General features: G+C 37.6%; 1 protein-coding gene across 1 annotated transcript in view; it reads left to right on the forward strand.

Moving 5' to 3' along the window:
* lrrk2 (leucine-rich repeat kinase 2) overlaps nt 1–18764 on the forward strand; it is a 71061-nt gene that overhangs the window by 29231 nt on the left and 23066 nt on the right. Inside the window, exons 15-22 of the mRNA XM_048610573.1 lie at nt 811–965; nt 4232–4384; nt 4827–5018; nt 8240–8386; nt 9258–9370; nt 13119–13309; nt 14526–14686; nt 17102–17272. Coding sequence (XP_048466530.1) covers nt 811–965; nt 4232–4384; nt 4827–5018; nt 8240–8386; nt 9258–9370; nt 13119–13309; nt 14526–14686; nt 17102–17272 — 1283 coding nt within the window. The remainder of the gene's footprint in view (nt 1–810; nt 966–4231; nt 4385–4826; nt 5019–8239; nt 8387–9257; nt 9371–13118; nt 13310–14525; nt 14687–17101; nt 17273–18764) is intronic.

The following is an 18764-nucleotide window of genomic DNA, read 5'->3' on the forward strand; positions in this document are numbered from 1 at the left end:
ACCCGAAACGTCAGTTTTCCTGCTCCTCTGAAGCTGCTTGGCCTGCTGTGTTCATCCAGCTCTACACCTTGTTATTTATGAGGAATAAGACACAGGTTTTCATAGTGGTTGTTTGGTTCATCATTTTGCAGGAATAAAAGTAAATATTACTGGAAAGTTAAAAGGAGTTTTATATTATGTGTACACTGTGATTGATTGCATTTAGTTACAAATAGTGTTGAAGTTTTAATGTGCTTTTTGTAGTATGGCACAACGATAATGTTATTAGACAAGTAATCTAAAGGCCCAGACTCTGGCATTAGTGTTTCAAATCCCACCATGAACAGCAGGCGGATTTAAATTCGGTTGGTAAATCTGGGATTTGAAGCTAGCCTCAGTAATAGTGACTATGAAACTACCATTCATTGTCATTTTTGAAAGATCCAGTTTACTGAGGTCCTTTCGGCAAGGAAATCTGCCATCCTTATTTATTCTGGTCTACATGTGACTCCAGACCCACAGAGATGTGATTGATTCTTAACTGTCACCTGAAATGGCAAGCAAACTACTCAGTTCAAAGCCAATAAAGGATGGGCAACCAAAAATCTTGTTGATGTTTATAATCATAGGAATTAAATTATGCGTCTCTCCATGGTTTTCTATATTTAAAAGATTTAGCCAGATTTATAACCAAACTCTGAATGTTAACTATCATGATTAATCAACTGCATTATCAATTGCTTTATTTTATAATATGACTTTCAATACAATTTATTTTATATGATTATACAGCATACCTCATGCCTTTTGATTCATTTTTATTTTTCTTAGCTTACCTGATCAGAGACCTGTAATCGAACTCCCACATTGTGAAAACTCCGAATTGATAGTAAGGCTTTATGCTATGCCATATTTTCCAATGGGATTCTGGTCCAGACTCATCAATAGGCTACTGGAGGTTTCTTCTTGCATGCTTGGTAGACAAGGTAATTGTCAATCTCACCTTTGCTGATTTTGATCATTTGATGATCTGTTTTAAAGATGGTAAATATGAGGTGTTAATAGTCTATTGAATGACTGGTAGAGATATAGTAGCAGGAACAGGCCCTTCAGTCTTTGAATCTGCTATACTATTGTGCCATTTCAATGCCACTTTCCTGAATTATCTTCATTCCTCCTCCTCCTCATCTCAGTCCTAAATAGCTTGCCCTTATTCTGAAACTGTGTCTCTGTCTCTGGTTCTAAATCTGTACCAAGGGGAAATATCCTGCTGATGTGGTCTCCTCTATATTGGGGAGACCAAATGCAGACTCAGGGACCAGTTTGTGGAGCTTCTGTGCTCTGCACGCACCAACCATCTTGACCTTCTGGTTCCAATCCACTTTAACACACCCACCCGCTCCCCTGGTGACATGTCCATCCGTGGCCTCTCCCCTGTCAGAGTGAGGCCAAATGTAAACTGGAGGAACTACACCTCATAATTTGCCTTGGGAGCGTACAGCCCAATGGCCTGAATATTGACTTCACCAGCTTTAAAATCTCACCTCCCCCAATCTGTCCATCTTCTGGCGCACCTATCTGCTTCACTGTTCCCACTGACCAACCACAGTAACCCTCTACTTGCATCTACCTATCTGCATCTCACCTACCCTCCCCCAGTGCCACCCCTGCCTATTTATTTCTGGACTCCCCACCCCCTCCTCCGTCCTGACAAAGGGTTTTGACCCAAAATGTTGACTTCCCTGCTCCTCTGATGCTATCTGACCTGTTGTGCTTTTCCAGCTCCACGTTTTTTGACTATAACTTCTAGCATTTGCCATCCTTATCGTCGTCTTCCTGTATCTACCCTGTCTAGCACTTCAATAATTTTATAAGTTTCACTACAAACACCTTTCATTCTTCTGAATGCTAGAGAATATGGATCCAGTCTCCTGAATCTCTTCTCATGTGCTAGCCATTATAATCGACTGTCCCCCTGCCGAAGCCAGGATTTTGATGACCATCAATGACTACCCTTCTATTTTTACTTGCCCACAACTATGACAACAATTGACCCCTTTCCATCCTAGTATACTGCCTCCAATCCCCACCACTGATTTCTCCAACTTGTCCACTGTAGCAGTGGCCCTGAAACACCCCTTGATCTTCAGTGAACTGACTATGGCCCACTCCCTTGACTACTGTGGATTGACAGCTTGGACTGATTAGCAACTTGAGCTCTGACTGATCTCTGTGCAGTTGCATGACTAATCCCTGACTAGCTACACTGGACTTGCAGGACTAACTGTAGCCCACTTGTGGACTCTAATAGCACGAATCTCTGACCCTGATCTCCCCAAGCAGCTGACTGTGTCCAAGTCTCTGGACCAAGATTGGGTGTTGCCTTTGACTGACTGCGATGGGATCCCCAGGGTTGACTAAGGACTGCTCCCCTTAGACTTTGACTCATAGCCATTAGGTTGAAGTGCATGCAGTGCGTTTGCCATATAAACTGCTGGTACTTACCTAGGTGTCACATTTACATAGCATGGTGCTGCACAGCAAATGTCTACCCCTTTACTGATCACTGCTGACAACCATGAAAAGCTGTGTCTATGCTAAAACAAGAGATGGCAGATATACTGTGAGGCTCTAAGTTATGAATGAGATGACAATGTGAGAAAAGACAAGACAAGTCAGGGATGCAGTGGGCATCCAAGTAAACACAAAGTGACCATGTTCTAAGAAAGAAAGCTAAAAGTTCTAAGATGCACCCTGTCTCATTGCATGAGAAGGGTGTTTGTCCCTGCGGCAAAGTGGCCTGGCAGCAGCATTGAAATGCAAGGTATTTGTGCAATCCAAAATGTAATATTGAAATGTTGAACATATTATAAATGAATCAGGGATGTGCTAATATATTTTGAGGCTGGTACATGTCTGATGGCAACCTGTGAGGATGAAAGATGCAGGTGGTTGCTGCCCTCTGAGTGTGCCCTGAGATGATGGGGAATATCAGGAATTGTTGCTGTCTGTGTTCTCTCTGCTACCCATTAAAATAGAAAGCTATATATAATTGAGGTCAGAGTAGGTAATAATGAGATATAAATGCATGCAAATTGACCTGTAGCTGCCCAATAACAAAACTTTTGTCTCACTATTAGGACCTTGCGTGAAAAATTGAATATTGAGAATCTAATTTTTTTGATCCCTTCATATTTTACCAACTGAACCATTGCCCATGTTGCTTAGGGGTTGGGAAGATTTTGCCTAATTTTTTTTGCCTAATTCCTTTGCAGAATTCTAAAATCTCCCAATCCTCAAGCTTACCACTTTTTATGGGCAATTTTATAAGCGCCATTCTTTAACATAATGCTATCATTAACTTCATTTGTTAGCCACGGTTGACTTTTTTTTTGTTACGGGAGAGGTAGAATTCCTAATTTTGGTATTGTCACTGACACTAATAAGGGTTTAATTATCAACTAGCTGAGTAGTCCAGTTGTAATCACTATGGTGATTAATATCATAATTTCAGGATATTGATGAGCCTTTGAAGGAGCGATGATACAACAAGTTAGTATCTTAAAAGTGTGAGGTGATGATGTCCCCACAGTCGTGCTTCTTTTGAGCTTGGCAATGTAACTCGCTAGAAAAAGTGCTCTTGATGTATGTTTGGTGAGTGGCTGCAGTGCATCCATTAGATGGCACATACTTGCAGCCATTGTATACTGCTGGTAAAGAATATAAGCTTTTGTACACAGAATGCCAGTCCTAGGAATTTCTGTGCTCTGTATGTTGGAAGTATAGAACGATGGTAACCTCTCATGTTTGGTGCTCTTTATTACAGAAATCCATTGCTTCTTTTAGCATTGCCTGTGCAACTAATTTATTGAAACATTTTTGAAGATACTTTCTCCACACTGTAGCATTTCCTTCCTTTACTGACAATGTTTCATTATATGGTTTGATCCATCATGTTGAGCATATTGACTTTTGTTAATATTTCTAACTTGCTAACCATGTTATTTTCAATAATTAAAAACATAAGAATGTAATTCCCAATACTCTGGAATCATTTAACATTTGTGGATTAATTTATAATGTTAATCCTTGCTAGTAATGAAATAAAGACAGAGCAATAAACTGCTAACTGAACAAATAAAATGTAAAAGTTAGGAAGCTTTGCTACGTAGATGGGAATGATAAATTCATAAATAATGAATGATATATAGTGTTTTTTTGCTTAAGCATGTGGCTAACTATGTTGTTTCAGATAGAGAAAAACCTTTACGTCCTAATAGAACATATTGGCGACAAGGAGTCTACCTGATCTGGTCATCAGAAGCCTACTGCCTGGTAGACTCAGCTGTATTGGATAATAAACCAGAAAGTGTTCTCAAAATAACTGTTCCATGCTGCAGGAAAGGTGAGCTGCTGCTTTCCAATAATTCATTTGAATGTTGTGTTTTGTTGAGCGGCATTTAGGGGGCACATCATCAACAAACCTTTATCCAATTGTAGTTTGGTGTAAAGGTAAGCATTATGTATAAGAAGTATCCAGTTTTTCACTGAGATGTTGTGAGAGCAGTTGCAATTGAAAGTTAAATAAAATGGAGTCCACTTAGGCTCTTTCTGTGACTTTAAATGCTTCGCTGCAGTTTATGAAGATTCTGACGTTATACTTAATGTCTCTCGTTACTTGTGCTGGTAAGCTTCAAGTCCAAAGTGAAGAACTACAAACAAATATCAGAGACAAAGCACTGTGCCTTGAAGCTCCTTAGAAGTTGTGTTTGAACTCAACAAAATACTGCTTTCCTTCTGTGATCACAAAATTGTTGTTCTTTTTTCTGTTTCATGAAAATGAGCAGGGTTCGTTTTAATGGGCCAGATTGTAGATCACATTGATTCTCTGCTGGAAGAGTGGTTTCCAGGCCTATTGGAGACAGATATAATCGGAGAAGGAGGCACTCTTCTGAAGAAATATGCTTTGTACAGCTTTGAAGATGATCAAGAATGCCAGCAGATTCTACTGGATGACTTACTAGATATAGCTAAAGAAGGTATTTATTTCTATCTGATTTATTAAATACTGATAAGTAGCATTAATACTAGGATCTCAATCAAATATGTCTTTTATTTTAAATTTGAATTGTGGCAAACCTATATAGTATAAATGTAGATCACTCCATTGGGAACATTTTCAATTTTACAATAGCTGGTGTTCATAATAATGAAAGCAATTTGAAATTATAAATGTTGTTAATTACAGGAGAATCATTTTGCATAGCAATGAAGTGTTTTGGGTAAAATGTATTTAAATAATGGTATTTGCAACATGTTGAATACAGTACTACTATCGTTAGTACTATTATTACATCTTAGGCTAATATACTATAGCAATATTGAGGCAAAGTTTATAATGTAATTTGTGCTATGTAAAATATAATCTAATTGTTTCATCGATAATTGCTACATTGTAAAATCTCGAGCAATGTAAATTATTTCTTATTAAGATCTGCAGGAATGTTGCTTTCAGCAATGACAGCTTGTGTAACTGTTCATTTGCATCAAGCCAAGAAGAGCACTGACACTGGTTTCTGTGTCCTGTGATGTCTTGAAATAAAATTTTTAAAAAAGGCTGACAATCAGAAAGGAATGAATTTTCTAGAAGAAAATTAATTAAGAACTATATTTGATTGTCTTACTGCCAATTTGCACTTCTCAAGTGATTTCAGTTGATCATCAACTCCAAATTCTGAACATGTTAAGAAGATGTCATAGATTCTTATTTTCTAAGCAATGTAAATGGGTTGGAGAGACCTATAGAACTGGGGGCACAAATACATAAATCATTACAAATTACGCTGCAAGTCATTAAAGCCATTAATGAACCAAACCAAGCATTAGAATTTACTTCAACAGGGATAGTGAATCCATAGTGAAGTTACGCTCAACTTAATTTAGACCGAGCCATTAGTTACATGCTATTTGAAGTACTGAGACAATACACATCAAGAATGTATAGCAGGCTGGGCCTCATTTATCAAGGCAAAAGAAAGGGTTTGTAACTGAACAGTAGTCTTTAAAATTTTGGAAGGTTTAATAAAGTGAGACACAAAGTGTATGATGAAGAGTAGAATTCAGGGCCATCAGTATAATTTTAAAACAGTGCCCAACTGTTCTGAATTGACCTAAAGAGGAAACGTGCTTCCCATGTGTCAAGATCATTCAGGATCTTATACTCTTGAATCAAGTTACTCCTGACTTTTCTAAACTCTAGTGGAAATGAGTCTAACCTCATAATTCTCATAAAACAATCTGCTCATTTCAGGTATCAAACCTCCTCTGAACAACCTGCAATCCATTTATAACTTTCCTTAAATAAGGAGACCAACATTGTTCAGAGTTTTGGGATCTCACCAAGACCTTATATAACTGAAGCATAACATCCTATCTTTTATGTCAGTTCTTCTTGTAATAAAGGGCAGCATCCTATTTACCTTCTTAATTACCTGCTGTACCCGCATACTAACCTTTTGTGACTCATGTTCCAAAGCACTGTACCATGTGCCAAAATGCTGAGAGAACTTCACCTATTGGATGATTGCAGAGGCTGACACTTGCACTCTTTCCCTCTGGGACCCCTTACTTGCCTGACTCTCAGTCATACCCTTTTGTCCATGACCACTGACCAAACAAAAAGAACCTACCCTGACTGCCTCCTGGTACAACGAATGCAGGTAAATTTACCCCTCCCAAATGCCTTGCAGTGACTGTAGTTCAGCTTCCAGAAAATATGTTGACCCAAGGCTGCTCAAACTTCAAACATTTAGTGCAAAGGTGTTTGTTCTGGATCACAATGTTATCCAGGAGCTCCCATATGCTGAAGTTGTGACACATCACCTGAACTGCCATTTTTAATTAATTTTAATTGTCTATTGATATTATTCACTTACTAATGTTACCTTTTATATAATTAACTTTACCACCATTTTGCATATTAAAATTTAAAAGTAGAAAACGTCTTACTGGAGACTCAGCAAACAGCTAACTCCTTTCTCTGTAGTAGAGCAAGAAACAGTTCTAATCAGTTCCAATGAATCTAGCTCTGTCTCTGCTTGTCTCAGGGATCCTCAGCTTGCCTGCTCTTCTTTGCCCCAGTAACGTTTGACATTTTTGCCTCCCTTCTCATTGAGCTGACTTTATCAACATGGAATGATATCTCTTCAAAGAATCCTAATAGATTTGTCAAACCGATAAGTTCCTCTCTACTAAAGTCATTATTAGGGTGGTGAGGGGGAAGGAGCTCATTTTAATTGTTTGATTCTTCTTTCGTATTTTGTAGTACCCTTTTTTGCGAAAAATTATTTCCTCCATAACCAATGTCAACCTCATTGATCTGGAATTTGAACAATACTCCTTCTGACAGTCTTCATCATCCGTTTATTACAATTCATGATTCTAATTATTCCCCAAAAATCCACCATAATGTAACCTAATTTCATTGATTTATTATGTCCCCGGGCCATATCCTCTGCTTTAAATCCTTCGGCGACTTCCTTTATTAGTACAAACTGTTCATCTTAAAAGCGCCTTGCTCATTTTACTGATAACCAGGATATCAAATCTCCCCTGTTGAGTGTTAAAAATATGTCTGGAGCATGCCTCAAGGATTAGGTCCAAACTTAATGAAGCTACTACACAGGCAAGCTACCAACGTGCAAAACAACAAGAGCAATTTATGAATGTCACTGAATGGTCTACAGTCAACAGATTAAAGCTCGCTTACTGCGTTATATTCAATTATGAAAGGTACTGGATAGCAAGCATTTCACAAGAAGAGAAGGTAGCATGAGTGTTCTTTTCCTCTGCTGTAGTGAAGTTTATGAAGTGTGGGAGAAAAGGCTGACGCATTTTGCTATAGGTGCTTGGATTTTACTCTGCCTTTTCTACCCCTGCTCAGCCAGTTTGATTAACTGTACTATGACATTATAGTATTCCAGTTTTAAACCGTTTGGATCTCAAATTGATAATCGGCACTCAAGTGCTTTGATAAAATTGCAGAGTTTTACTTTAAACTGTCTGTTAAATAGGAATTATTTATTTTGAAAACAAATAACTGAGATTTGTTTATGTGAGTATTTCTGTACTCATCGTTCAAATACCTATTCTCAATTGTACCCTTGCAAGAACCACTGTAGTAACAGCAAGAAATGTCATTATTTAAGGCAACAATAGGTATACTTTACTATATTTAGATTTTTTTATGTTTCTTCTGTAGGGGATTTTTTGACTTGTCCTACAGATAGAAGCAACAAGGTTTCTATTTCACGAGTTGCTCCAGACCTTGTGCTCGTTGATCTACCCAGACATATTATGCTGGATGTTAATCACCTTGAGCTTGAACAAACACCTGATGTTTTGCTGGGTAAAATCTAATTCCAGTTATTTTATTGTTTTATCTTTCTGCTGTAAAATTGCTAAATAATGTAAATGGTGAAATGGTTATTAATGCAATCAGTAAATATATTGATTTATATATGTACATATGAACACGTGAATGAGGAACAGGAGTCGGCTTCTGGCCTCTTAAGCCCACTGCACCAATCGATAAGATCCTAACTGTTGTGATTGTAGCCTCAGCCCCACATTCCTGCTATATACGGTAAGCTTTGATTCCCTTGTTAGTTAGGAATCTATCCAGTTTTGCCTTAAAAATGTTAAAGGACTCTGCCTCCATTGCTGTCTGGGAAATTGCGTTCCGAAGACTTGCAATGCTATCAGCAAAACATTCTGCTCACCCCTGCCTTAAGTGGGAGACCCCTTATTTTTAAATTATGTTCCCTAGTTCTAGTCTCTCACAAAATGAAATATCCCTTAGGATCTTCGATGACTCAATACAATCATCTTATATTCTTCTAAACTTCAATGGATGTAGCCTGTCCTACATTTCCTTACAGGAAACGTCAACTGATCATTTTTGATCTAACTTGCACTAATAATAAGATTTATTGAATACGCTTGCACTGCAATTAGTCAGAACCTATTGCACCGGCGATAATTCGAACAGGCTGATCTGACAACTAAGTTTGCTTTGAGAAATACGTTCTTCAGACAATAAGAGATTTCTATTCTATTAAGACACTAATCCTGAATTTGATCACCTTCTCAAATACATATCTAATTCGGTTTTTCATGGAATTGATTATTAAAAGTTATCAAAATATTGATATGAAAAATTTGCATGCATAATTTTTTTGCAAAAATGTGAACTTCAGCTTCCTTATTTTCTTTTAAAGGTGATGGAGGTTTTGCATCTGTCTATCGGGCAACTTACAAGTGTGAAGAAGTGGCTGTTAAAATTTTTAATAAACATGTGTCACAAATGCATCTACATCGTCTTCTGAGACAAGTATGTAATAAAACTTGCATTTCATAGTGCACCTTTGTGCTTCATAGAAATTGTAGGGAGAGTACTTTCATTGTAAAGTACACACAAAAATTTAAATTGCTGACCACTTGACTTAATTTTTTTTGCTTCTACGAAGGTACTTCACTTCAGCTCTCCTTCACTGCAATGTAATACTGTGAGTATTCACACAATACCTAACTGGCACCAACGTTTCTGTTCCTTGATGTCTTCTAATTGCCAGTGGAATTCCCAACATAGCTCCTTATGGACCATGACTTAGAACATAGAACGTAGAACATAGAACATTACAGCGCAGTACAGGCCCTTCGGCCCTCGATGTTGCGCCGACCTGTGAAACCAATCTGAAGCCCATCTAACCTAAACTATTCCATTATCATCCATATGTTTATCCAATGACCATTTAAATGCCCTTAAAGTTGGCGAGTCTACTATTTTTGCAGGCAGGGCATTCCACGCCCTTACTACTCTCTGAGTAAAGAACCTACCTCTGACATCTGTCCTATATCTATCACCCCTCAATTTAAAGCTATGTCCCCTCGTGCTAGCCATCACCATCCGAGGAAAAAGGCTCCCACTGTCCACCCTGTCTAATCCTCTGATGATCTTGTGTGTCTCTATCAAGTCACCTCTTAACCTTCTTCTCTCTAACGAAAACAGCCTCAAGACCCTCAGCCTTTCCTCATAAGACCTTCCCTCCATACCAGGCAACATCCTGGTAAATCTCCTCTGCACCCTTTCCAATGCTTCCACATCCTTCCTATAATGCGGTGACCAGAACTGTACGCAATACTCCAAGTGCGGCCGCACCATAGTTTTGTACAGCTGCAACATGACCTCATGGCTCCAAAACTCAATCCCTCTACCAATAAAACCTAACATACTGTACGCCTTCTTAACAACGCTATCAACCTGGGTGGCAACTTTCAGTGATCTATGCACATGGACACCGAGATCTCTCTGCTCATCCACACTACCAAGAATCTTACCATTAGCCCAGTACTCTGTATTCCTGTTACTCCTTCCAAAGTGAATCACCTCACACTTTTCCGCATTAAACTCCATTTGCCACCTCTCAGCCCAGCTCTGCAGCTTATCTATGTCCCTCTGTAACCTGCAACATCCTTCTGCACTATCCACAACTCCACCGACTTTGGTGTCATCCGCAAATTTACTAACCCATCCTTCTGCGCCCTCATCCAGGTCATTTATAAAAATGACAAACAGCATTGGCCCCAAAACAGATCCTTGAGGTACACCACTAGTAACTGAACTCCAGGATGTACATTTCCCATCAACCACCACCCTCTGTCTTCTTACAGCTAGCCAATTTCTGATCCAAACCGCTAAATCACCCTCAATCCCATGCCTCCATATTTTCTGCAATAGCCTACCATGGGGAACCTTATCAAACGTTTTACTGAAATCCATATACACCACATCAACCGCTTTACCCTCATCCACCTGTTTGGTCACCTTCTCGAAGAACTCAATAAGGTTTGTGAGGCACGACCTACCCTTCACAAAACTTTGTGCACTTGTGATACGGAGGCTTACATCTAAACACTAATTAAACGTTATGAGGGTTTCTGCCTCACCCTTACAGACTGAGAGTTCCGGATTGCCACCACCCTCTGAGTGGAAAAAAAAATTATCCTCTGATCTCCTCTAAACCTCCTGCCCCTTCTATCTTTGCCCCTCATAATCTTATACATCTCAATCATTTCTCCTTCCCAATCACTTCTAGTCCAAAGAAAAACCTCAGCCTATCCTATATTCCTTCATAACTGAAAATCTCCAGCCAAGTGCTGGTAAATCTCCTTTTCACGTTGTCTAGTGCTATCATATCCCTCCTATAATGTGAATTCTGGAACTGCACACAAACTCTAACTGTGGCCTAACCAACCTTTTTATACCATTTCAGCGTAACTTCCCAGCTGTTAAACTCTATACCTTGGACAATAAAGGCAAGTATCCCATATGCCTTCTTGACCACTATATCTACTTCTCCTGCTACTTTAAGGGACCAGTGGACATGTATACCAAGGTTCCTCTGAGCCTTGGTACTTCCAAGAGTCCTGCTCTCTAGGCAAGTATTTCCATGCCTTTTTTGCCCTGCCCTGGTGCTAACGTCACACATACCTGAACTGAATTCCATTAGTGACTGATCAGCTCATCTATATCCTCTTATCGTCAAAGGCTAGCCTCCTCACGCTTTACTACCCTACCAATTTTCATATCATTTGCTAACTTACTTATCAACTCTCCTTTCATTCAAATGTAAAATATTTATATATACCACAATTAGCATGGGCCCCAACATTGATCCCTGCGTAACCCTATTGGACATCGGCTTCCTGCCACAAAAACACCCCTTGCCCATCACTATCTATTTTGTGCTGCTCAGCCAATTCTGAATCCAATTAGCCAGATTTCCTTGGATCACATGGGCTGTTACCTTCATTATCAGTTTTCCATCCAGAACCTTATCGAAAGCCTTTCTGAAGTCCAAGTAGATAACATCGAAGCATTACCCTCATCTACACACCTGGTCACCCTTTTGAAAAATTAAATCAAGTTGGTCAGATCTCCCTTTAAGAAAAGCATGCTGACTGTTCTTGATTAATTTTGTCCCTCAGAATTGCTTCCTATTTTTCCTCACCACTGAGGTTAGACTGACTGGTCTGTAGTTTCCTAAGTTGTCCCTTGCTCCATTCTTGAATAATGGCACCACATTGGCTGTCCTCCAGATCTTTGGCGCTTTTCCTGTGGCTAGAGAGGAATTGAAAATTATTGTCAGTACCCCTGCTATTTCCTCCATTGCCTCGCTTAACAGACTGGAATTTTATCCAGTTCTGGAGATGTATCTAATTTTAAGCCTGGCAGACTACTCAAAACCTCCTTCTCTATCTGGCTAACTTCTTTAAGCAACTCATAGCCCTTTGCCCTGATTTCTAAATCACATCATCCTTCTCACTGGTAAGTTAATACAAAGAGAAATTAATAGTCTCATTTGACTAGTCTTTTACTAGTAGTCCCTTCTTTGAAGATTGGAGGCATTAAAGACTGACAGTAATCATTGTTTCATCAGGATTGTACATCTATCTCCCATCAATTATGTCACACACTACTTACCAATTGTTTTTGCATAACACGTGATCCAGAGCTATTATGGCAATAGCAATGCATTAAAGTGCTCACCTTTCAATGTGTAATCATCATGTGGACTTAAAAAAAATCCTCAAGTACTGGTTATTCATAATTTTATTTCAAATTACTTGAATTGTAATTTACAATTTTATATTGTTTCATTGAAAAAGTGAAAGCCATGGAGTATGTCACTGCCTTGATTTTAAAAATATGTTCATACTTGGAAGCAATCTTTACGAGTTACTGACATGATTGAATATGTCTGAAACCTGCTCTTCATTGTATCTCCATCACACAGTCTGCTTGTTAGTGTCACATGTTACATTTGTATCCCAAGATCATTTTACAGATGTACTAAGACAGAAGCCTTTTCTGTGCTTGAAGGCCATAGTTCATGGCAGATCTTAAATTTAATGAAGTGAGTTTGAGTGAAAAATTGAGATAAAGAATACTTCTTAAAAAAAGACAACTTAAATTTTGAGTGAAAGTAACACTTAATTGTCAATTATACCCAACATTGAAACTACCCCACTATTCTTGCCTGTAGAAAATTAATAAACTTCAATTCTATTATATTCAGGAACTTGCAATTCTTAGTTATTTGCATCATCCCAGTTTGGTCTCTCTCTTGGCGGCTGACTTTCGACCGCGGATGTTGGTGATGGAATTGGCACCCAAAGGTTCGCTGGATATCTTGTTTAACAAAGAGAAAGACCACCTTACTCAACCACTTCGACACCGGATTGCTTTACATGTGGCTGATGGCTTAAGGTAGCTATAATTCAGTACACTGCAGCTTGTTGAAATTAGCACCAACAGATTTTGGAGGATAAATCCAAACTTTTAATTGTAATATTGAATCTTATTTTATGTCTGTCAGTAAGCAAACTTAAATTATGAATCTTAGCTATTACAAACCCATGATTGTTAACGTCAGGCATTATTCTTAATAGAAACAAGAAATCTGAGGGAAAGTAACATTTTTAGCAAGTTTTAACTTACTTTTGAAGAAGTTATTTATTTTTGGCATTGTTTAAAGAAAACAATTCCAGACTGTTTTACAACAAAAGACTCGGCTCTACAACAAATGCTAGCAGAAAAATCTGTATATCTGACAGACTGATGTTTTCTTTCAGAGCTATTTGTGATGTTGCTCACGTAGAATGGTCTGTCCATTTGTAGAATAAATGTAATTCTTTATAATGAGACAATGGCCCAGGAGCGTAGATCTGCTTTGCCTCCTCTCTGCTTTCAGAAACCCTCTGAAAGTCTTGATTTTTGACTGTACTTTCTACTAATCACTGTTTTTCCTGCTGCTGCAAATTGATAGATTTTTCTTTAATCCTGGAAAGCACTTTTTTAATGTTCTTATGGAGGTGAGTAGTGGTATAAAAATGCAAATTGTAGAAGTATGAAGCACTAATTAAATAGTATGTTACTGAATGTCATTATCAAGTCATTTCTATTGTTATTACTTAATCTCATGTTGATCATTTCATGTTATTTCATTTAGAGTAAAGTTAACATCTAGAAAACCTTTTTTTTAAATCATTTCTGTCTACACAATACAATAATAAATGGTATACAGTGACCATATACTAGATATGGAACTAAAATAGCTCAAGATTGTTTCGTGGTAAATCTACATTAATTGCACCTCAACAATTAATCGTAAGAATAATGTCATCTTTTACAGAAACATTTTACTGTTGCAAGCTTTATATTGTTACAAGTTTTTACAGAATTACATCTCAGCAATAAATTCCTGAAGCTTCATAATATGATAATTAATCACCTGAAGTGACTTCTGCATTTTAGCTTAATCTTAGGCTGAGATTCAGGTAATGAATAGAAATCATAGATTTCCATGCAGTAATTAATCATGAGAAAGCTATTGGTAAGATTATTGCTTTATCACTTCCAAGTATAAATTTTGTAAAATGCTTATATTTTCCCTTGACTGTTAATATGTTATATCTTTTGACAGATATCTGCATTCATCAATGATAATTTATAGGGATTTGAAGCCTCACAATGTACTGCTATTCAGTTTGAATCCTAACTCTGCTATAATTGCCAAAATTGCTGATTATGGTATTGCTCAGTACTGCTGCAGAATGGGAATCAAGAGCTCTGAGGGCACACCAGGTAGAAACTTAAAAGTTTATACAGAAAATGATCCACTGAAGCATGTTTTATTAGAAAATTATCAACTGTCTTTAATTTAGTGTTTATGTCTCTATGTTAGTAAAATGTAGCTTGTTTGCCATTGAGCCAAAACTCTATCCATAATTGGGGGTTTACCTACTACTTATATTTGTCAGCAACAAGCTATAAAATAAACATCTGAAAAGGGTGGGCAAAAACGAGCATGTCAGACATGTCCCATCTTAGCATGATGTGATTTCCAGATGACACATACTACCATCCTGCCCCACATTGCTACTCCCATACAGCGATACAAACTCCTGAGAAGGATGAAAATAAAAACAACTTTGATCAGTTGACGAAAATATATGCTAAATTCGTCTCTGACACCTGATCAAGAAAATTTCAGGAAGCCACAATGAATTGATCAAGCCTCAAAGACCCACTTACTTTCTATATACAGAGATGTTTGCCACTCCTGGCATACTTGCAACTTTCCCTTGAACACATACTGTGAATCTGCATTCACTGCAATTATTGGCGACCTATTTGAGAGTTTCGTGACTGCAGGAGAAAAGGCATTTCCTCATTCCTAACCTAGTGTTGTGCATTCAAAATTTAAAGTGTAGGTTCAATCATTCTCCTACCCAACCTGTCTAACTCAATCAACTTATTCACTTAAATCTAATCCTGTAATTATTTTCAATAATATGTCCTCCATGTCTGTGTTTTTCCAAAATGGGAAAAAACAGTTCTGTTCATCTGATCTGGCAACCTGAGCGCTTTTAAACTGAATACAGATCAAATGGTTCTCTTCTGAAATGTTTCTGGCCCCCTGTATGCCACATCGTGTTGTAACTAAGAAAGTGTGACTTGATTTAAAGGACAAGTTTGTGGGTAGAGTATTTCACCCAGTCAACTGTTTTTACCTGTACCAATAAATCCAATGTCCTGTATAAATCAAGGTTTTGTGAAGATTATATGTTGTTTTATTTTGCCTGTGCCCTTTATTTCTTGGATTATGTCATCAAATCAAAATAGATTAGTGAAAGAAATAAAGATCAACTCGCATTTAAAGCTAAAATTCAGAATATTTCTCTAATTTTAGGCATTTTATGGTGATCAAGTACTGCTAGACAATATTTAGATAACAAATTTCCATTATTTGTTTACCCTGCCATATCTCTATTCACCCTTTTTGTTTAGAAACAAATTGCTCTTGACCCTGCAAAGAGATTATTTCTGCTTCTCATATTAGTCATTTTTCTAACCCACTGTCAATTAACTCTAAATTAGATGCCAAGTTTGAATTATGACATTCTGCATGCAACAGATTATATTGGAATTGACAAATACATTTCACATTAGACTATTTGTGTTATATCTTTAAAAAGCCAATGAATATTGAGTAAGTGAAAAATCACTTGTAGTATTTCTGCAATCAATAAAACACCTGAAATGTTAAAATGGAGCTAGTAGCTTTGTGGAAAATGTATTATGTAGAGAAGTTGAAAATGAGAATGACAGTAAAACACTGGAGTGAATTCAGTAGCCCAAACTGACTTCAGATGCTAAATTTGTGCACCTATGATTTTAGAGGAATGGTAAATAAACACTGTCATAAAGGTGTATTATATTTATTTTGGAAACTTGAATTTTAAAATAGAGGTCAAATAGATATGTGGTTTCAGTTCTGTGAAGGTAAATGTTTTTTCTTTAGGAGGTCAAAGTCGTTTGGAACAGTGAACGAGAGACATAATTTCCAAGACAAGTTCATTCAATCCAGTACTCAGGAGGATATCTGTGATGTTAATTGATGAAACGTTTGCACAATTGAACTTCTGTGCCATACAAGAAAACAGACCAGAGGCCCTGAGTTTTTTGAGTTCATTTTAGAAATTTCAGATTTAAGAACAAATTTATACTAGTGGAAGGGCATTTCATTGGGAATGAGTATGTGTAAAGGATATTGCTGGATAACAGGTTGAAACTCAGTTTTTCTGTTTTCAGTAAAGATGCTTCTAAACTGTTTTTAAAGTTTTTTTTTTGTTTTTTTCTTCTTTTTGTATTTTTTTTGTTAAAGAGTAGTGACAGCATCATATAAATTTGTTCAGTGACTAACCACCATGGTCATCAACTGCAAAAGCAAAACCTATGATTATGAGATAGTAGGAACTGCCATTTCTGAAGAAGGGTCCAGACCCGAAATGTCAGCTTTCCTGCTCTTCTGATGTTGCTTGGCCTGCTCTGTTCATCCAGCTCTACACCTTGTCATCTCATTAGCTATGATTATGAAGCTAGTTTTTACTATGGGATCTGATTTTGACCAGTATTACAATCAGACAAAATCCTAATATTTTTATAATAGTTTGATTAATTGTTTCTGAATTGATATGATTACTTTTTGTTTGCTAGGATTTCGAGCACCAGAAGTTGCTCAAGGAAATGTCATTTATAACCATCAGGCTGATGTTTATTCTTTTGGATTGCTTTTATATGATCTGATTACTAATGGTGAAAGAATCTCTTATGGAATGAAGTTTCCAAATGACTTTGATGAGATGGCGATTCAGGGGAAATTGCCAGGTAAAATTTTTAAATTGGTGAATGACAAAATAATTTTTATTTAATTTTCGAGTGAAAAAATAATAATTTCCTCTTCATCCCAGCACTTGCCTCAGAAAATGTTGGCTTGATTACATTAAGCATTCCTATGAAGACCAGTACTATTGCCCAACAACGTGACATGTGATATATGACTAATCCTATTTTGTCTTCCTCTTGGGTGAAGCTGTTGCTCAGAATTGTTTCTGATGGTGTTAGAAAAGACTGTTATATCTTAATCAGGTCAGTTACCAAGAACACATTATAAATTATGAAGAAGATCTGGTCTTTTATTTGCTAAGGCATAAGCTTCTGGAATTGAGAAAAGCAAGAAATTGAAATAACATATAACACACAAATATCAAAATCGTCTTGGTTCTACAAGCTTGACACCGATTGTGAATTGTTCTTAGTTCCAATGGAGATCTTCAGACACTTGGAAAGCTACATAGGTTTTGAAAAAAAGGTCATTGACCTGAAACATTACCATTCTTTCTCTCTGCACAGATACTATCTGACTTAATATTTCCAGCATTTACTGTTTTTGTTTTTGATTTCCAACATCTTCAGTATTTTGCCTTTACAGAAAGTCCCTATTTAATCTTGACCCAATTAACATGTTTCACTTGAATGCCATTACTTAAATAGTGACAGTATATCCATTTAATGTTGTGAGTTTAACTTTAACATTGAATCAGAGATAGTAGGAACTGCAGATGCTGGAAAATCTGAGATAACAAGGTGTAGAGCTGGATGAACATAGCAGGCCAAGCAGCATCAGAGGAGCAGGAAGGCTGACGTTTCGGGCCTAGACCCTTCATCAGAAATGGAATGATGACCGAAACGTCAGCCTTCCTGCTCCTATGATGCTGCTTGGCCTGCTGTGTTCATCCAGCTCTACACCTTGTTATCTCTTAACTTTTAACAGTGTTTGTTACAGAATTTCTGTTCTGTGGCTTGCTTGCTTGCAAGACTTTTCCCCTCATGTTTCCACTCCCACACTCAGTCCTAAAGTCTCTGTCCTTCCTCTACCTCCCATTCTACCTTCTTCTCATTTCTAAAATCCCCCGTGCCTCTTGCCACCACTGGAGATTCTTCCTGCTCCAGTTGGTGTCCCATTTTACTCCTGGCATTCCCTGGTTTTTGCCTCAACTTTGACCCCAGCCCTTTTTTTCATGCCCAACCAGTTCCAGTTTCTTTGTTCTTGTCCTCTCTTCTTTCTTTTAACATCTCCAGTGTCCATTGCCACCAGCAGGTACTTTTCTGCTCTGCTCCTCTTCTGACTCCCATTCTGAACTTGTTTAGAAGTCCTGAGCTCCATCTTGTGGTGGAATACAGTCAGTGCGGATAGCCTGGGCTTCTGCTGCTGGATAGAATTTGACTAAGTCCTCCTCAGCTGAGTGTAATTTTAAAATTTGCATGATTACTTCGTTCTTTCTTTCGTTCTTTCTTTCGTTCTTTCTTTCGTTCTTTC

Source organism: Rhincodon typus, chromosome 22, assembly GCF_021869965.1.
Source record: "Rhincodon typus isolate 14 chromosome 22, sRhiTyp1.1, whole genome shotgun sequence".
NCBI classification, from domain to species: Eukaryota; Metazoa; Chordata; class Chondrichthyes; order Orectolobiformes; family Rhincodontidae; genus Rhincodon; species Rhincodon typus.